The sequence below is a fragment of the Coregonus clupeaformis genome, chromosome 18, assembly GCF_020615455.1.
Source record: "Coregonus clupeaformis isolate EN_2021a chromosome 18, ASM2061545v1, whole genome shotgun sequence".
NCBI classification, from domain to species: Eukaryota; Metazoa; Chordata; class Actinopteri; order Salmoniformes; family Salmonidae; genus Coregonus; species Coregonus clupeaformis.
In genome coordinates this window covers 30490014-30510418 of record NC_059209.1, presented here as the reverse complement: position 1 = coordinate 30510418, position 20405 = coordinate 30490014, and the positions used below count along the sequence as shown (strand labels likewise).

At 45.4% G+C, this 20405-nt stretch overlaps 1 protein-coding gene across 2 annotated transcripts in view; it reads right to left on the bottom strand.

The window, feature by feature from the left end:
- Window positions 1-889: 889 nt before the first annotated feature.
- The window catches only part of LOC121557515 (dual specificity testis-specific protein kinase 1-like), a 45769-nt gene continuing 26253 nt past the window's right edge, over window positions 890-20405 (bottom strand). For both annotated transcript variants that reach the window (XM_041871110.2, XM_041871112.2), the window contains 7 exons: window positions 13663-13784; window positions 12026-12074; window positions 10410-10559; window positions 3280-3453; window positions 2958-3041; window positions 2537-2623; window positions 890-1655 (listed from right to left, as the gene is read on the bottom strand). In XM_041871110.2, the coding sequence (XP_041727044.1) occupies window positions 1539-1655; window positions 2537-2623; window positions 2958-3041; window positions 3280-3453; window positions 10410-10559; window positions 12026-12074; window positions 13663-13784 (783 nt within the window). In that variant the 3' untranslated portion in view covers window positions 890-1538. The remainder of the gene's footprint in view (window positions 1656-2536; window positions 2624-2957; window positions 3042-3279; window positions 3454-10409; window positions 10560-12025; window positions 12075-13662; window positions 13785-20405) is intronic.

Genomic DNA, 20405 nt, shown 5'->3' with positions numbered 1-20405 from the left:
CAGATTTTTCACCTAGTCAGCTCGGGGATTAGAACCAGCGACCTTTCAGTTACTGGCACAATGCTCTTACCCACTAAGCTACCTGCCGCTAGACCTATCCACTGTGCACCCACCGGTACTAGCCTGCCTGCCGTCTGCATTGTGCTAGCTAGCTGAATTGATGGAAGCAGGTCAGAATCAGTGCCCTGGTGATGTCTTTGTTGAGTTCCTTGTAAAGCTGTGAACAACAACAGCCCTATTCACAGCTCAGCTAACTGAACTGAAGTAATTTCCTGTCTGAAAAGAGGTGACATGGAGTGTTGAGCATGACATCTCTCTAGCATCTGGTGATTTAGGCAGAGTTGAACAAAACAATACAATAGAAATAGAAAGACAATCGAAAACAACGGTTGAAGGAAAGAAATCAACAGATGAGTGTCTGTATCATCATCATCCTCACCATCACATTCATCACCTTCATCATCACCATCACCATCATCACATCATCATCATCACCTTCATCACCATAATCATCATCACATCATCATTATCACCATCATCATCCTCCTCCATCACCATCATCCTTCTCCATCACCATCATCATCACCATTACCATCATCCTCCTCCACCACCATCATCATTACCATCACCATCATCCTCCTCCATCACCATCATCATCCCCGTTCCATCACCATTATCCTCCTCCATCACCATCACCATCATCCTCCTCCATCACAATCATCACCACCACCATCACCATCATCCTCCTGCATCACCATCATCCTCCTCCATCACCATCATCACCACCATCACCATCATCCTCCTCCATCACCATAATCCTCCTCCATCACCATCACCATCATCACCACCATCACCATCATCCTCCTCCATCACCATCATCCTCCTCCATCACCATCATCCTCCTCCATCACCATCATCCTCCTCCATCATCATGATCTTTATCCTCATCATCATCAGTTACATCACTAAACACTGTCATTAACATTAACAACAACAACAACACAACACATTTAAACAAAAAAGCAGCATATGAGATTAAGATTAAGAAAATGTAAATTAAGGAAAGACATGCCTTTAAAAAAAAATATGCCCAACTTCTATCACCTAGGTGAAATAATCAACTGTACACAAAGTGTGTGAACTGGTCAAATAAAGCATTCAAAGAAACCTTCCAAAGAAACTCTCTCTTCAAGATACATACGGTCTATTCCATCCATCAATCCACCAGTGTCTCATTTGAAAGTTGTGGAGCCACCCACCGACACATCTGTAGGTGCAGTTTAGGTGTGGTGTAGATAGGCACAAACAGAGAGGTCAGCCCCTATAGAGAGGTCATCCTGGTGAAGTGTTGTGCCCCTGCCCCCTGACCCTGTGCAACTGTCTATTGTTGCGTCCCAAATGGCACCCTATTTCCTATATAGTGCACTACTTTTGACCAGAACACAAGGCCCTGGTAAAACATCATACACTATATAAGTCCTCCAGTCCTCCTCAGGATAGATGGGTGGGTGGGTGGGGCTTCGGCCAACCCAGGCAGCTCACCCAGTGGTCAGCTCTGAGTTAGGGGGCGGGTTAGGGGGCGGTTCCAGAGTCTCAGCTATCTCCCCCAGTTCATCCAGCAGCTCTGTGAATGCCGGTCTCCTGAAGGACTCCATCTGAACACACAGAGGAAGCATAAGGATCAGTACTGGGCCTTGTCTGGGGTTTAAAACTAACTGTTCACAAAGCGTCTCAGAGTAGGAGTGCGTATATAGGATCAGTTTTGTTATTAATATTATAATAAATACGATTTGGACACGGAGGACCTGACTCCTAGATCAGCATTTCCACTTTAAGACGCTTTGGGCCTGATTCCGGCTTAGGAAATTACGCCTTTCCTACGCACGCCTTTCCTATATGCTTCACAGTAGTTGGTCTGGTCAGTCGTCGTGAACCGTGCTCCAGGCTCCAGGTTTAACCTTCTACGTGTGGTCTGAGTTCCATAATGATTCAAATAGGCTACATGTCCCAAATTACTGCACAAAGTTATCCTAATATGATCCAATAATGCTAGTGACCCTCAGGAACAACTTGCATGGACGTGACAGAGGAAAGAAAGGGAAACGGAATGGAATGGAATTATGCAAAATGTAGGCTACAAATTGAACACTAAAGTGACAGTTATAAATGTATGTGGGTATTACTGACGGTGGCTCCCAATAGAGGCTAATATTTAACATGATACAAATTGTAAAATTAAACAGAGAAAAGCCCGGGCATAGGGTATAATTAAAACATTCAACTCGGCAGGTTCAGCCCTACATAATTGTATGAACTTTAAAGTATACTGTATGAACTGTACTGTAAAGTATACTTTACTACATCTACTCACCAGACTGTAAAGTATACTGTATGAACTACACTGTAAAGTATACTGTATGAACTATGCTGTAAAATATACTGTATGAACTATGCTGTAAAGTATACTGTATGAACTATGCTGTAAAGTATACTGTATGAACTGTACTGTAAAGTATACTGTACTGTATCTACTCACCAGACAGCAGCTGGCTGCCAGCTCCAACACGCGCTGAGGACACCCGCTCACCAGATCCCTAAACGCACTCACATCCAGGCCATAGTCCTGTTAAACACACACACACACACACACACACACACACACACACACACACACACACACACACACACACACACACACACACACATGCCTAGCAGTCATTACACATGGTTAATAGGGCAGAGCTTTCACACATGGTACATGCCAGAGATTTCACACATGGTGCATGACAGAGCTTTCACACATTGTAGAAAACCTGGATCTATGTAGATATACTGTATGTCTCATGTACTTCTATACGTGTATCTATATATGTGTGTTTGTGCTAGTGTGTGTCAAAATGAACAAAGCCTTTTCCACTTATGGTCGTATATAATGTAAATACAGAGTAGAGCTTTACCTGGGTTCTTGGTAGAATCTCTGGGTCTGCAGGGATCCTTGCCAGTATTTCACAGAGCATAATTCCAAAGGAAAATACATCCACCTGGTGAGAACACAGAACCAAGTCTGTCATACAGAGTTCCAACCAACGATGAACTGTGTTCCAACTACTAGGATACTAAGATATGACAAAGCTCTCTAACTTTCTACCCGGAGTATTTTTGACCACATCTTCTCAAATGGACCAACTCAGTGGCCTTGTGGGCCTCCTGCCCTATGGTCAGTTTTGACTCAGACAAGGCTATTTACTCGATTGAAGGGTCTTGGTGACGTATCCTTACCTTGCGATCGTAGGGTTCCCCACGCAGCATCTCTGGGGCCATCCAGAAGGCAGATCCCACCAGGGAGAGCTTCCTATCCGGGTCTTTAACCGGCAGCTCCACCACTTCTCTGGCCAGGCCAAAGTCTGTGACCAGGGCCTCCCTGCCCCGCGCCGTCACACGGATCAGACAGTTCTGCAGAGTCAGACATACACAAATCCACATGTCAGTATATACATATATATTATTATATACAGTGAGGGAAAAAAGTATTTGATCCCCTGCTGATTTTGTACGTTTGCCCACTGACAAAGACATGATCAGTCTATCATTTTAATGGTAGGTTTATTTGAACAGTGAGAGAGAATAACAACAACAAAAATCCAGAAAAACGCATGTCAAAAATGTTATAAATTGATTTGCATTTTAATGAGGGAAATAAGTATTTGACTGTCACGATCGTCTAATGAGGAGGACCAATGCGCAGCGTTGAAGGTGAACATATTATTATTTATTTAATGATCACATGATCAAAACAACAAACGAAAAACGTGACGTCTATGGTTACAACACAAACCAACACGAACAAGAAACCACAAACACAAAGTGAAAGACAGACAGTTAAATATGGCTCCCAATCAGAGACAACCAGCTGACACGCGTTGCCTCTGATTGGGAGTCACTCAGGCCAACATAGATAGACAACGACTAGAACCTAAACAAAATAAACACCCTGGCTCAACATACGAGAGTCCCCAGAGCCAGGGCGTGACAGTACCCCCCCCAAAGGCGCGGACTCCGACTGCGCCAACCAACCACAACAGGGGAGGGACCGGGTGGGCACTCCGCCTTGGCGGCGGATCCGGCTCCGGACATGACCCAGGCACGGGTTGTGCTGGACTGACGAGCGCGCACCCCTGGCTGGTGCGTGGAGGAGGAACGGGCCTTACCAGGCTGACGACGCACACCGTAGGCTTGGTGCGTGGAGCAGGGACAGGCCGGACTGGGCTGACGAAGCACACCACTGACTTGGTGCGGGGAGCAGGAACGGGCCGAGCCGGGCTGACGGGCGCACCACTGCCTTGGTGCGGGGAGCAGGAATGGGCCGGACCGGGCTGAGAGCGCACCCCCTGACTTGGTGCGGGGAGCAGGAATGGGCGGACCGGGCTGACGCGCGCACCCCCGACTTGTGCGGGGAGCAGGAATGGGCGGACCGGGCTGACGAGCGCCACTGACTTGGTGCGGGGAGCAGGAATGGGCCGGACCGGGCTGACGACGCGCACCACTGACTTGGTGCGGGGAGCAGGAATGGGCCGGACCGGGCTGACGACGCGCACCACTGACTTGGTGCGGGGAGCAGGATTGGGCCGCGCCGGGCTGACGAAACGCACCACTGACTTGGTGGGAGTGGCAGGAACAGGCCGGACCATACTGGGAACACACACCACTGGCCCTACGTGGGGATCAGGAACAGGCCGGACCGGACTGGCAACACACGCCAGTACCTCTCGCCGTGCCTCTACAACCTCCTTCCCCCTGGTGACCAGTGACTCCCGTAACCTGGCGGCCTCCTCTGCCAACCCGCTGGACCGCTCTATCGCGACCTCCTGCTGCCCCCGACGTCGTGAGCCCCCCTAAAAAATTTTCTGGGGGGTCTCTCCTCCCCGTGGGCCAGGCCTCCATCGTTCTCGCCCAACTCTCGCTCCTCTGTCTCCAACTCCCGCCATTCAGCTCCTCAATGGGCTTGACCCAGTCGAAGCTCTTCCTCAACTGGTCCCAAGTCCACCCTCTCTGCTCCTCACTAGGCTTGACCCAGTCGAGGTTGCCACGGAGATCTGCTAGCGATGGCTCCTGGACACGCTGCTTGGTCTGGTTTTGGTGGTTTCTTCTGTCACGATCGTCTAATGAGGAGGACCAATGCGCAGCGTTGAAGGTGAACATATTATTATTTATTTAATGATCACACGATCAAAACAACAAACGAAAAACGTGACATCTATGGTTACAACACGAACAAGAAACCACAAACACAAAGTGAAAGACAGACAGTTAAATATGGCTCCCAATCAGAGACAACCAGCTGACACTCGTTGCCTCTGATTGGGAGTCACTCAGGCCAACATAGATAGACAACGACTAGAACCTAAACAAAATAAACACCCTGGCTCAACATACGAGAGTCCCCAGAGCCAGGGCGTGACATTGACCCCTCTGCGAAACAATACTTAGTACTTGGTGGCAAAACCCTTGTTGGCAATCACAGAGGTCAGATGTTTCTTGTAGTGTAGGTCTACAATCTTGTCCCTGACATCCTTGGAGAGCTCTTTGGTCTTGGCCATGGTGGAGAGTTTGGAATCTGATTGATTGATTGCATCTGTGAACAGGTGTCTTTTATACAGGTAACAAACTGAGATTAGGAGCACTCCCTTTAAGAGTGTCCCATAGAAAATCTGTGGAGGGAGCTGAAGGTTCGAGTTGCCAAACGTCAGGCTCGAAACCTTAATGACTTGGAGAAGATCTGCAAAGAGGAGTGGGACAAAATCCCTCCTGAGATGTGGGCAAACCTGGTGGCCAACTACAAGAAACGTCTGACCTCTGTGATTGCCAACAAGGGTTTTGCCACCAAGTACTAAGTAATGATTTGCAGAGGGGTCAAATACTTATTTTCCTCATTAAAATGCAAATCAATTTATAATATTTTTGACATGCGTTTTTCTGGATTTTGTTGTTGTTATTCTGTCTCTCACTGTTCCAATAAACCTCAATTAAAATTATAGACTGATCATGTCTTTGTCAGTGGGCAAACGTACAACATCAGCAGGGGATCAAATACTTTTTTACCTCACTGTATATATATATGTGTGTGTGTGTGTATATATGTGTGTGTGTATATATATATATATATGTATGCCAGGCGGTTCTAGTGTTAAGCAGACACTTTAATCTAAAGCAATTTTTCATTAGTGTCTGCATACCTTTGCATATGGGTGGCCCAGTGGGAATTGAACACCCAACCGTGGCACTGACACATTGGACCACAGTATACAAATCAATATACCAAAAACATGTATAAATACACTATATCTAAAATGATTTTCCACAGTACACCGCAGTATGCCAAGCCATTTCAACATGACATCCAGCCAAATGAACAGCATGTTATACAATAAGGATAGATTCAGTCTACAGTAGTACTGCCACTCTAAGCATTTCTGTTATGACACCTGCTTACCACCAGAGAGCAGTCTAACACTATTTTAGTACATCACACCAATAGTCGGTCTGAATATACAGACAACTCAACTGAACATTCTCTGCCTTCGAATCTCACACTTTATACCTGCCTGTGGGTCTACATAATGCTGCTTTAGCTACCTGAGCAAATCAAATCAGGCCTATAGGGAAAGCTGAGTAAACGTGTTGATAGACATCTCGTGGCAGATCTCTTAATTCTCTCCATAGTGTAAGCAGATATAACAGTGTGTGTGTCCCAAATGGCACCCTATTCCCTATAGTCCACTACTTTTGAACAGGGCCCATATAGGGCTCAGGTCAAAAGTAGTGCACTTTGTAGGGAATAGGGTGCCATTTGGGACGAAGAGAGTATTACATTTACATTTACATCATTTAGCAGACGCTCTTATCCAGAGCGACTTACAAATTATGAAGGTGAGACCCTACATACAGACAGCCAGACCAGACACTCTTAAATAGCCTGACTCAATGGGGTCTGCACTAATCACCTCCCAACCATGCTACATTTTTCAGTCCTTACCTGGGCTCTGCTGATGGGCTACAGGGTAGATAATCCACCTGCTTTGGCATCTATGCATACAGAGAACAAAGCCCAACTGTAGCCATGTGAGTTGGGGTGTTGATTACCATAGTAGGTGGTTTACTGTAGGTGTGGAGAGAGCACCAGTGGGCTGGATGGGCTCAGTAAGAGTGGGTGAGCTACTCTAGAGGACACAAGGTAGTGGAGCGGTTACATAAGTCAAGCAAGCAGAGAGACAGGCAGGCAGAGATAGAGAGAGCGAGAGAGTCAGGAACAGAGGCAAGCAGGCAAGCAGGCAACAAGCAGACAGACAGGCAGACAGGCAAAGAGACAGGCAGGGCAGGCAGACAGACAGAAATGTAGGCAGGCAGAGAGGCAGGCAAGCAGGGCAGAGGCAGACAGGCTGAAAGATGGTCAGACAGGTTGGAGTGTAGAGAGGCAGACAGGCAGGCAGCGACAGACAGGCAGCTAGACAGGCAGAGAGAGTCAGGAAGAGAAGCAAGCCGGCAAAAAGAAGGCATGTAGACAGGCAGAAAAATAGACAGATAGGCAGACAGGGGTGTGGAGCAGAGCAGGAACTGCTGATGAGGGTAAGCAGGAGGAGGGGAAGGAGGGAGGGAAGGCCCTGGCTGGCTGGCTGGCTGACTGGCCAACTGGCTGGCTGACATCTCCTCAGCATCTAGAGGTCATTACAAAGGGAGCCCACACCACAGGCCCTCTCTCTCCAGTGTTTTCATTCAGCAGCCTGTGATTATTGGGCAATCTGGGTATCGCTCCAAGCACCAAACCTGACCGCTAAATTTAGCATGGGCCCTCACCTCAGAGCCAAAGAAAACAACAGTTCCAGGAAAAACAGATCTAGAATGGAGAGTTTCAGGGGGAATTAAAAAAGGGTTGTGCCACTGGAAATCTAAGGAATTAGTCTAAACTGCAACCAAGGCTGCGTCCCAAATGACGCCATATTCCCTATACAGTACCAGTCAAAAGTTTTAGAACACCTACTCATTCAAGGGTTTTTCTTTATTTGTACTATTTTCTACATTGTAGGATAATAGTGAAGACATCAAAACTATGAAATAACACATATGGAATCATGTAGTAACCAAATAAGTGTTGAACAAATCAAAATATATTTTATATTTGAGATTCTTCAAATAGCCACCCTTTGCCTTGATTCCATATGTGTTATTTCATAGTTTTGATGTCTTCACTATTATTCTACAATGTAGAAAATAGTACAAATAAAGAAAAACCCTTGAATGAGTAGGTGTGTTCAATCTTTTGCCCGGTAGTGTATAATGCACTACTTTTGACCAGGGCCCCATGAACGTAGTGCACTAAATACAGAATAGGGTGCCATTTGGGACACACAGCAAACTCACTAAAATGATCTACAGTGGGGAGAACAAGTATTTGATACACTGCCGATTTTGCAGGTTTTCCTACTTACAAAGCATGTAGAGGTCTGTAATTTTTATCATAGGTACACTTCAACTGTGAGAGACGGAATCTAAAACAAAAATCCAGAAAATCACATTGTATTATTTATAAGTAATTAATTTGCATTTTATTGCATGATATACGTATTTGATACATCAGAAAAGCAGAACTTAATATTTGGTACAGAAACCTTTGTTTGCAATTACATCCACCATACATTTCCTAATTCTGGTCATTTTTAAATGTAATGATTGCTTCTACAGGAGATATGTCAGAAGAGCTTGTGATGAGTGTGATAGAAGGAGTCAGGCGCAGGAGGGTAATCACTGAATGCAAGGTACGAGTAGCTCCACCGAGCTACACTACTCTCACAAATAAACAATCACCCACAAGGACAAGGGGGGCAGAGGGAACACTTATACATGGACTAATGCGGGGATAAGAAGCATGTGTGTGTGATTGACAAGACCAGACAAATGGAATGATGAATAATGGAGCGGCAGTGGCTAGTAAGCCGGTGATGACGAACGCCGAAGCCTACCCGAACAAGGAGGGGAGGCAGCCTCGGCGGAAGTCTTGACAGAGCTGTGCTATGCAGCCTAACCTTGTGATTCTAACTGAAACAGTAATTGTTTTAACCTAAATTGTTTTAACCTACACTGCACATAATTAATTACCTTGCACGTCTGGCTTGGATCCACTGTAATTTATAGAGACTGAAGTCCCTTCTCTCGAGGTTGAGACAGATTCCACATGAGAAAAGACCTTGTCTATATCCTTCTGCCATCAATCCTAGCAGTGCTCTTTTGAAACACTCTCTGTAATTGTGAAGACAGACGTGTGCATCCTTTTGCCAACTCTAATGATACCGGTGGGGGGTCTAGGGGGAAAAACAACAGTACTGCTTTGCAGAAACAACAATTACTTTCCAGTAAAATGCCACCATTGAGACCAGAGCCAAATGGATTGTCCCTCTGGGTGACATGCTAAATGTCAGTATGGAACACGTCAGTGTCACCACCAGTATTCCCATAGTTAGTAGAGAGTGAGAGGGGCCGCTGTTAAAATGGGACGTGGTGAGGGAGAGAGAGAGAAAGAGCGAGAGAGAAAGAGAAAGGAGTGAGGGATAGAGGAAGGGGAGAGAGAGAGAGAGAGAGAGAGAGGGAGAGGGAGAGAGGGAGGGAGAGAGAGAGAGAGAGGGCAGTATTGTGACTGGCCTCTACTATTGATCAACTGCTCACTGACCCTACTTTCCCAGACAAAGAGGGACTGGCTGTTGGTGTGTGTGTACACAAGTCTGTCTGTGTGTGTGTGTGCGTGCGTACAATAACAAAGCTCAGAGTGGGTACATTAGCATGACAATGGACTGTGCTTGTTGCTAGGCCCCTCTGCATAACATAACCGACCTGCACTTCTGTGGAACCTGGCAACTGGGAGAGAGACAACCGATTTGTCTAGGCTGATGTCTTCACATGGTAGAGAGTTATCCTCAGCCTCAGTCTGACTACTAAATGAGCGTCAATTCAACCGTACCCTGCTTTGTCCACAACAGTTAAAACCAATTTATTTAACCTTTATTTATCCAGGAAGTCCCATTGAGGTCAGAAGATCTCTTTTACAAGGGAGACCTGCCAATGTGATCACTATATGATGTCACAGCACGATGTTGCTAAAGTTTGATGTAAGAGTAGGGGTTTTCCTAATATCAAAGAGAGCAGTCAGTGGCTGTAGCCAGGCCAAAAGTAGTGTACTATATAGGGAATAGGTTGCCATTTCAGACACAGCCAGTGTGTGAGGTAACATCCCATACAGTTTCCCCTTTCTTTCACTGCAAATGCTGAGTGTGGACCTTCCTTATTTTCCTGTTCACTTTCTGGGTTACTTTATGGTCTATGCACCACAAATACAACAATAATCTACAGTCAATCTACTGTACCTTGGAGTTGAGGTCCCTGTGGTAGATGTTCTTGTAGTGCAGGTAGATCATTCCCCTGGTGATGTCACAGGCCAGGTCCACCTTCTCCCTCCAGCACAGAGACACATCCTTCCTGGCCAACAGCTCCTCCAGACATCCTCCACTAACATACTGAAACAGATAGACACCCCATCAGCCTCACATACTGAAACAGATAGACACCCCATCAGCCCCCACTATCATACAAAAACAGATAGACACCTCATCAGCCCCCACTAACATACTGAAACAGATAGACACCCCATCAGCCCCCACTAACATACTGAAACAGAAAGACACCCCATCAGCCTCACATACTGAAACAGATAGACACCTCATCAGCCCCCACTAACATACTGAAACAGATAGACACCTCATCAGCCCCCACTAACATACTGAAACAGATAGACACCCCATCAGCCTCACATACTGAAATAGATAGACACCCCATCAGCCTCACATACTGAAACAGATAGACACCTCATCAGCCCCCACTAACATACTGAAACAGATAGACACCTCATCAGCCCCCACTAACATACTGAAACAGATAGACACCCCATCAGCCCCCACTATCATACAAAAACAGATAGACACCTCATCAGCCCCCACTAACATACTGAAACAGATAGACACCCCATCAGCCTCACATACTGAAACAGATAGACACCTCATCAGCCCCCACTAACATACTGAAACAGATAGACACCTCATCAGCCCCCACTAACATACTGAAACAGATAGACACCTCATCAGCCCCCACTAACATACTGAAACAGATAGACACCCCATCAGCCTCACATACTGAAACAGATAGACACCTCATCAGCCTCCACTAACATACTGAAACAGATAGACACCTCATCAGCCTCCACTAACATACTGAAACAGATAGACACCTCATCAGCCCCCACTAACATACTGAAACAGATAGACACCCCATCAGCCCCCACTAACATACTGAAACAGATAGACACCTCATCAGCCACCACTAACATACTGAAACAGATAGACACCTCATCAGCCCCCACTAACATACTGAAACAGATAGACACCTCATCAGCCTCCACTAACATACTGAAACAGATAGACACCTCATCAGCCTCCACTAACATACTGAAACAGATAGACACCTCATCAGCCCCCACTAACATACTGAAACAGATAGACACCTCATCAGCCTCCACTAACATACTGAAACAGATAGACACCTCATCAGCCTCCACTAACATACTGAAACAGATAGACACCCCATCAGACTCACATTCTAAAACAGACCTGGAAATAAGGGTTGAGTTCAAAGGCAAAGGAACACTGCCACAGCTGGTTCTCCAACCAAGGTGCATGAATTGAGTAGCAAACTGAAGTGAGGAGGAAATTCACCAACTATTGGAAGTTGATAAAACTACTTATTTATTGTAAAAACCAACATGTTTCAGTCGCTACAGGCCATATTTGTCCAGATGGAGCGGCTCACACACACAACCCAACCTTCTATATGTATAGGGTACATGTCCTAGAAACAGACAGTGTGTCTCCCCACTCATTTCACTAGTGTGAACACGTCATCCATCCAAGGTGGAGAAAGTAACACTCACCTCTAAAATAGGGTAGAGTTTATCTTCCTTCACACAGATCCCCAGATACCTAGAATGAATCACAACAACATCATTATAATGGGGTATCATAATGACACTTAGAATATACAATCGATCTGCTTGAACATGGTTGAGTGTTTAATAAGACCACCACCCTTGGCACATATGCAATCCCCTGCCTGCGTGGGATCAAATCCTGGCCCCACCGGTCTTCACACTATCTGTCTCGCAGTTCGTAATATACACAACTTATACAGTAAGTTACATAAGATGCTCAGGGCTGAAAACATGTTTTGATGACCAGCTGAGCCAGACATTCAACAACAACCTAGGCTCTTGTGGACAGACACAACATCAAGAAACTCGCCGGTGGCCAGTGCTCACCCGAGATTAACAACCTCAAAACTACATCCATTCCAGACACTGGTTTACTGTATACCTTGACTGAAATCCTTACAATGCTCTGACATTGGAGCCTGATAACATTGCCTTTCTCACAGTGAGTGCGTCCCAAATGGCACCTTGTGGGCCCTGGTTAAAAGTAGTTTACTATATAGGGAATAGGGTGCCACTTGGGATTGAAACACTGTGTCTGAGGAAGGCAATGTTCTCAGGCTCCAACATTAGAAATCATTCTGATTTTCACACCATTGTTTGAGTAGGGCCCACTCACAGAGGGATGGATGCCCTATCTGTTCCAGGTACATATTGTATTGGACTCATATTCACTTTCATCACTGACTCTCTACTCTCTGACCTCAGCAGATAAACTGTGCTGTTTGATAACCACTGATACTGTGGCCTTGAAAGAAAGGCTAAAATAAGATTGCTTGGACAAACACGATGCCTTCACACCTTATGTAACCACTTCATAAGGGTAGAGCTGGCCTACGTGACAAGGTAGTACAATGTCCCTCCCGCTGTGGCCATGACTGCACCTCAAAGACTCAGCAGCATGTGCATATATACCCAGCCTTCACCATGTCTGGAGTCACCTTGAGACATGTCTTGAGACCTCTTAAGACATATAAATGAAGATGTCTGGAGATGTCTTGAGACAAAGGTGAAGACTGGGTAGCTATATTCAGTATAAGTATGACTGGAAGTACAAAATACATTATAATACCATATATTTTGGACTGGAATTCAGGAAAGGTATGCCATGATTATATGGTGCATGTCATAACATCCACTATGCCTTCATGGCTTATGTAACCACTTCAGAGGGGTAGAATAGGCCTTTGTGACTACTAGATCATTATGTTCCTGAGCCATTGACTGCACCACAGAAAGTACACACAGCATCCCAGCATTCCCATTCATAATGTATGCCCTGTACTAATACAGATATTAATCTTACATAAATGCTAACAGTCAAACATTATAAGCTTATCAGGCCTAATCTTATCTAAACAATTTTCATTTCATTTATTACATTTATTTGACAGGTACAATGCATCTATTAATATGTATGTGAATTTGCCAGACTGATGATACTGATTCTTATTAATATGCTAATGTGATAAACCATGTTAATTAATAAGCAATTATGCTAAATTATTACATGGTATCAATAATGTCATATACCAAATGTTATAAGTGATCATCACAAAAAGGTGTGAGTAACTGACTAATACCTGACTATGTTGGGATGGGAGAGTTTCTGCAGTAGGCTTATCTCACGCACGATGCTATCCTGGTCCACATCATTCTTATAGATCTTCACCACCATCACCTTATGGCTCGTACTGTGAATCACCTGTGAGAAACAGACAAGTTATTTTACAGTACTGTGAATCACCTGAGAGAAACAGACAATAGTTATTTTACAGTACTGTGAATCACCTGAGAGAAAAAGACAATAGTTATTTTACAGTACTGTAAATCACCTGAGAGAAACAGACAATAGTTATTTTACAGTACTGTGAATCACCTGAGAGAAACAGACAATAGTTATTTTACAGGACTGTAAATCACCTGAGAGAAACTGACAATAGTTATTTCACAGTACTGTGAATCACCTGAGAGAAACAGACGAGTGTTTACAGTTTAACCACTAAAAACCTGCTCAAGACCTAGTCATGTAACCTGTACAAAAAAAGCAGGTTAGGTGACTGTCAGAAAGGAGCTATTTTTGCAGGTAAATTAATTAATGACTCCATTATTGAATTGTGATTAAATCATCACATAACATGAAACAGATTGATGGCCAGTAGTATCTCCAGCAGTGTTTGCTCTACTCAGAACATTCACTGTTCAAATCCAGTAGACTAATAGATTATTCTGCAATCATCCCATCTATCATTCTACCCGTCTCTCATTTCATACAGGACTAAGCCTAAATAAATAAATAAAAGTATTTGATCCCCTGCTGATTTTGTACGTTTGCCCACTGACAAAGAAATGATCAGTCTGTAATTTTAATGGTAGGTTTATTTGAACAATGAGAGACAGAATAACAACAACAAAATCCAGATAAACGCATGTCAAAATGTTATAAATTGATTTGCATTTTAATGAGGGAAATAAGTATTTGACGCCATCTCAATCAGAAATATTTCTGGCTCCCAGGTGTCTTTTATAAAGGTAACGAGCTGAGATTAGGAGCACACTCTTAAAGGGAGTGCTCCTAATCTCAGTTTGTTACCTGTATAAAAGACACCTGTCCACAGAAGCAATCAATCAATCAGATTCCAAACTCTCCATCATAGCCAAGACCAAAGAGCTCTCCAAGGATGTCAGGGACAAGATTGTAGACCTACACAAGGCTGGAATGGGCTACAAGACCACCGCCAAGCAGCTTGGTGAGAAGGTGACAACAGTTGGTGTGATTATTCGCAAATGGAAGAAACACAAAATAACTGTCAATCTCCCTCGGTCTGGGGCTCCATGCAAGATCTCACCTCGTAGAGTTGCAATGATCATGAGAACGGTGAGGAATCAGCCCAGAACTACACGGGAGGATCTTGTCAATGATCTCAAGGCAGCTAGGACCATAGTCACCAAGAAAACAATTGGTAACACACTATGCTCTGAAGGACTGAAATCCTGCAGCGCCTGCAAGGTCCCCCTGCTCAAGAAAGCACATATACAGGGCCGTCTGAAGTTTGCCAATGAACATCTGAATGATTCAGAGGAGAACTGGGTGAAAGTGTTGTGGTCAGATGAGACCAAAATCGAGTTCTTTGGCATCAACTCAACTGTGGAGGAGGAGGAATGCTGCCTATGACCCCAAGAACACCATCCCCACCGTCAAACATGGAGGTGGAAACATTATGCTTTGGGGGTGTTTTTCTGCTAATGGGACAGGACAACTTCACCGCATCAAAGGGACGATGGACGGAGCCATGTACCGTCAAATCTTGGGTGAGAACCTCCTTCCCTCAGCCAGGGCATTGAAAATGGGTCGTGGATGGGTATTCCAGCATGACAATGACCCAAAACACACGGCCAAGGCAACAAAGGAGTGATCAAGAAGAAGCACATTAAGGTCCTGGAGTGGCCTAGCCAGTCTCCAGACCTTAATCCCATAGAAAATCTGTGGAGGGAGCTGAAGATTCGAGTTGCCAAACGTCAGGCTCGAAACCTTAATGACTTGGAGAAGATCTGCAAAGAGGAGTGGGACAAAATCCCTAATGAGATGTGTGCAAACTTGGTGGCCAACTACAAGAAATGTCTGACCTCTGTGATTGCCAACAAGGGTTTCGCCACCAAGTACTAAGTCATGTTTTGCAGAGGGGTCAAATACTTATTTCCCTCATTAAAAAACACATTGAGCTGTGTCGTTGTCATCGGGTGAGGTTGTGTCTCTCTCTGGCGGGAGGTAAGCTTGGCTTATATGGCTGATATACATAGTTTAAGCTTTGTCGAGTAAAGCTTAAACTATGTATTTAGATTGTAGTTAGGTATTGTAGGTAGTTATCGTGGGTTGTTGTATGTAATTATTGTAGGTAAGTATTGTATTCGACTGAGCCCGGTGAAGCACGAAGCTAGCTAACCCACTACCTGGACTAGCTAGCGGGTAGCTACTGGTAACTATTAGCAACTGTAGATAGTTGTTTCACGCCTGATAGTACCTGTAATTACGCCAGCTAAATGCCTACAATAATTACATACAATAATGCCTACCATAAAGCTGTATTTCTAACCTCATTGTCTGAAGCATTAACGTTAGGTAGTAAGTAGCTACTGTGCTCGAAATGTAGCTTGCTTGTTGCTACCTGGATAGCTACTAAACAATAGCTGGAACGACCTAGCTAACAGACGCGAACTGGCCAAATCGATTCAGTGGCTAGCTTTGCACTTGGCTAGCTAACAGTAGCTGCTAGGGGTAAGTTATAACCTACAGTGATGTAAAAAAGGTATTTGATCCCTTGCTGATTTTGTATGTTTGCCCACTGACAAAGAAATGATCAGTCTATAATTTTAATGGTAGGTTTATTTGAATAGTGAGAGACAGAATAACAACAAAAAAATCCAGAAAAGCGCATGTCAAAAATGTTATAAATTGATTTGCATTTTAATGAGGGAAATAAGTATTTGACCCCCTCTCAATCAGTAAGAATTCTGGCTCCCAGGTGTATTTTATACAGGTAATGAGCTGAGATTAGGAGCACACTCTTAAATGAAGTGCTTCTAATCTCAGTTTGTTACCTGTATAAACGACACCTGTCCACAGAAGCAATCAATCAATCAGATTACAAACTCTCCACCATGGCCAAGACCAAAGAGCTCTCCAAGGATGTCAGGGACAAGATTGTAGACCTACACAAGGCTGGAATGGGCTACAAGACCATTGCCAAGCAGCTTGGTGAGAAGGTGACAACAGTTGGTGCGATTATTCGCAAATGGAAGAAACGCAAAATAAATGTCAATCTCCCTCGGCCTGGGGCTCCATGCAAGATCTCACCTCGTGGAGTTGCAATGATCATGAGAACGGTGAGGAATCAGCCCAGAACTACATGGGATGATCTTGTCAAAGATCTCAAGGCAGCTGGGACCATAGTCACCAAGAAAACAATTGGTAACACACTACGCCGTGAAGGACTGAAATCCTGCAGTGCCCGCAAGGTCCCCCTGCTCAAGAAAGCACATATACAGGGCCGTCTGAAGTTTGCCAATGAACATCTGAATGATTCAGAGGAGAACTGGGTGAAAGTGTTGTGGTCAGATGAGACTAAAATCGAGTTATTTGGCATCAAGTCAACTTGCCGTATTTGGAGGAGGAGGAATGCTGCCTATGACCCCAGGAACACCATCCCCACCGTCAAACATGGAGGTGGAAACATTATGCTTTGGGGGTGTTTTTCTGCTAAGGGGACAGGACAAATTCACCGCATCAAAGGGACAATGGACGGGGCCATGTACCGTCAAATCTTGGGTGAGAACCTCCTTCCCTCAGCCAGGGCATTGAAAATGGGTTGTGGATGGGTATTCCAGCATGACAATGACTCAAAACACACAGCCAAGGCCACAAAGGAGTGGCTCAAGAAGAAGAACATTAAGGTCCTGGAGTGGCCTAGCCAGTCTCCAGACCTTAATCCCATAGATAATCTGTGGAGGGAGTTGAAGGTTCGAGTTGCCAAACGTCAGCCTCAAAACCTTAATGACTTGGAGAAGATCTGCAAAGAGGAGTGGGACAATATCCCTCCTGAGATGTGTGCAAACCTGGTGGCCAACTACAAGAAACGTCTGACCTCTGTGATTACCAACAAGGGTTTTGCCACCAAGTACTAAGTCATGTTTTGCAGAGGGGTCAAATACTTATTTCCCTCATTAAAATGCAAATAAATTTATACCATTTTTGACATGCAAATACACCTACCATTAAAATTATAGACTGATCATGTCTTTGTCAGTGGGCAAACGTACCAAATCAGCAGGGGATCAAATACTTTTTTCCCTCACTGTACATTTGTGTTTTGTTATTACATACTGGTAGCCGTTCAAGTGAATTCGGGACATGGGTGACTAGTTAACGTTAGCTTGGCTCTCTCTGTGTGTTTGTGCCGTGGGAGGATGGGTTTCTTCATTGGTAGAAAGCAATGGCTAGCTAGTATGCTAACTATTCTAGCTAACTAACTGGCTGAATAAGTTGACGACGGACTCGCTCAAGCTGTCGGGACTAACCCACAAAGTTAGACAAGGACACGAATGATCTGCTTGGCGTGTTGACACACTGGTGGTTTGTTGTGGCCGAGTATTGGTGCTAAACCGTGTTGTTGGAGGCCGGCATGCTAGTTGGCTGTGGCATCATATGACTAGGTGCCCTGGACGGTTTTCACGAAAGAATACTGTACCATGTTAGCTAGCTGAATACACTAAGTTAGTCTATTCCTAGAAAACATTGAACCGCTGTAGTTTTATAGTTTCTGAGGTGGAAGTTGGGAGAGTTATATTTGGGTGTTTCAGTGAAACGTAAGTGAGGGAGGCCCCGCTCTCTCGCTTTCCCAGATGTTTAGTTCATTTCATTCCGATCTCCTTTGCATTATTGTAGCCATTTTCTGTAGCCTGTCAACTATGCCTCTGTCTATCCCTGTTCTCTCCTCTCCGCACAGGCTATACAAACACCTCACACCGCGTGGCTGCTGCCTCTCTAACCTGGTGGTCCCTGCACGCACGACCCACGTGGTGTTCCAGGTCTCCGGTAGCCTCTGGAACTTCCATTCTGCGGCCAACAAGGCAGAGTTCATCTCAGCCTATGCCACCCTCCAGTCCCTCGAATTCTTGGCGCTGACGGAAACATGGATTACCACAGAAAACACTGCTACTCCTACTGCTCTTTCCTCGTCTGATCATGTGTTCTCATATACCCCGAGAGCATCTGGTCAGCGCGGCGGTGGCACAGGAATCATCATCTCTCCCAAGTGGACATTCTCTCTTTTCCCCCTGACCCATCTGTCTATCTCCTCATTTGAATTCCATGCTGTCACAGTCACTAGCCCATTCAAGCTTAACATCCTTGTCATTTATTGCCCTCCAGGTTCCCTTGGAGAGTTCATCAATGAGCTTGACGCCTTGATAAGTTCCTTTCCTGAGGATGGCTCACCCCTCACAGTTCTGGGTGACTTCAACCTCCCTACGTCTACCTTTGACTCATTTCTCTCTGCCTCCTTCTTTCCACTCCTCTCCTCTTTTGACCTCACCCTCTCACCGTCCCCCCCTACTCACAAGGCAGGCAACACACTTGACCTCATCTTTACTAGATGCTGTTCTTCTACTAATCTCACTGCAACTCCCCTCCAAGTCTCCGACCACTACTTTGTATCCTTTTCTCTCTCGCTCTCCTCCAACACTACTCACTCTGCCCCTACTCAGATGGTAATGCGCCGTCGCAACCTTCGCTCTCTCTCTCCCGCTACTCTCTCCTCTTCCATCCTATCATCTCTTCCCTCTGCTCAATCCATCTCCCTCAAATCTCCTCCTGATTCTGCCTCCTCAACCCTCCTCTCCTCCCTTTCTGCATCCTTTGACTCTCTATGTCCCCTATCCTCCCGGCCGGCTCGGTCCTCCCCTCCTGCTCCGTGGCTTGACGACTCATTGCGAGCTCACAGAACAGGGCTCCGGGCAGCCAAACGGAAATGGAGGAAAACTAGACTCCCTGCGGACCTGGCATCTTTTAACTCCCTCCTCTCTACATTTTCTTCATCTGTTTCTGCTGCTAAAGCCACTTTCTACCACTCTAAATTCCAAGCCTCTGCCTCTAACCCTAGGAAGCTCTTTGCCACCATCTCCTCCCTGCTGAACCCCCCTCCTCCTCTCTCTTTTGGATGACTTCGTCAACCATTTTGAAAAGAAGGTTGACGACATCCGATCCTTGTTTGTTAAGTCAAATGACACTGCTGGTCCTGCTCACACCTGCCCTACCCTATGCTTTGACTTCTTTCTCCCTCTCTCTAAAGATGAAATCTTGCGACTTTCGTGACGGCCGGGCCGACCAACAACCTGCCCGCTTGACCCTATCCCCTCCTCTCTTCTCCAGACCATCTCCGGTGACCTTCTCCCTTACCTCACCTCGCTCATCAACTCATCCTTGACCGCTGGCTATGTCCCTTCCGTCTTCAAGAGAGCGAGAGTTGCATCCCTTCTTTCTTTTCTCTCCAAAACTCTTGAGTGTGCGGTCTTTAGCCAACTCTCTTGCTATCTCTCTCAGAATGACCTTCTTGATCCAAACCAGTCAGGTTTCAAGACTGGTCATTCAACTGAGACTGCTATTCTCTGTGTCACGGAGGCTCTCCGCACTGCTAAAGCTAACTCTCTCTCCTCTGCTCTTGTCCTTCTAGACCTGTCTGCTGCCTTTGATACTGTGAACCATCAGATCCTCCTCTCCACCCTCTCTGAGTTGGGCATCTTCGGCGCGGCTCACTCTTGGATTGCGTCC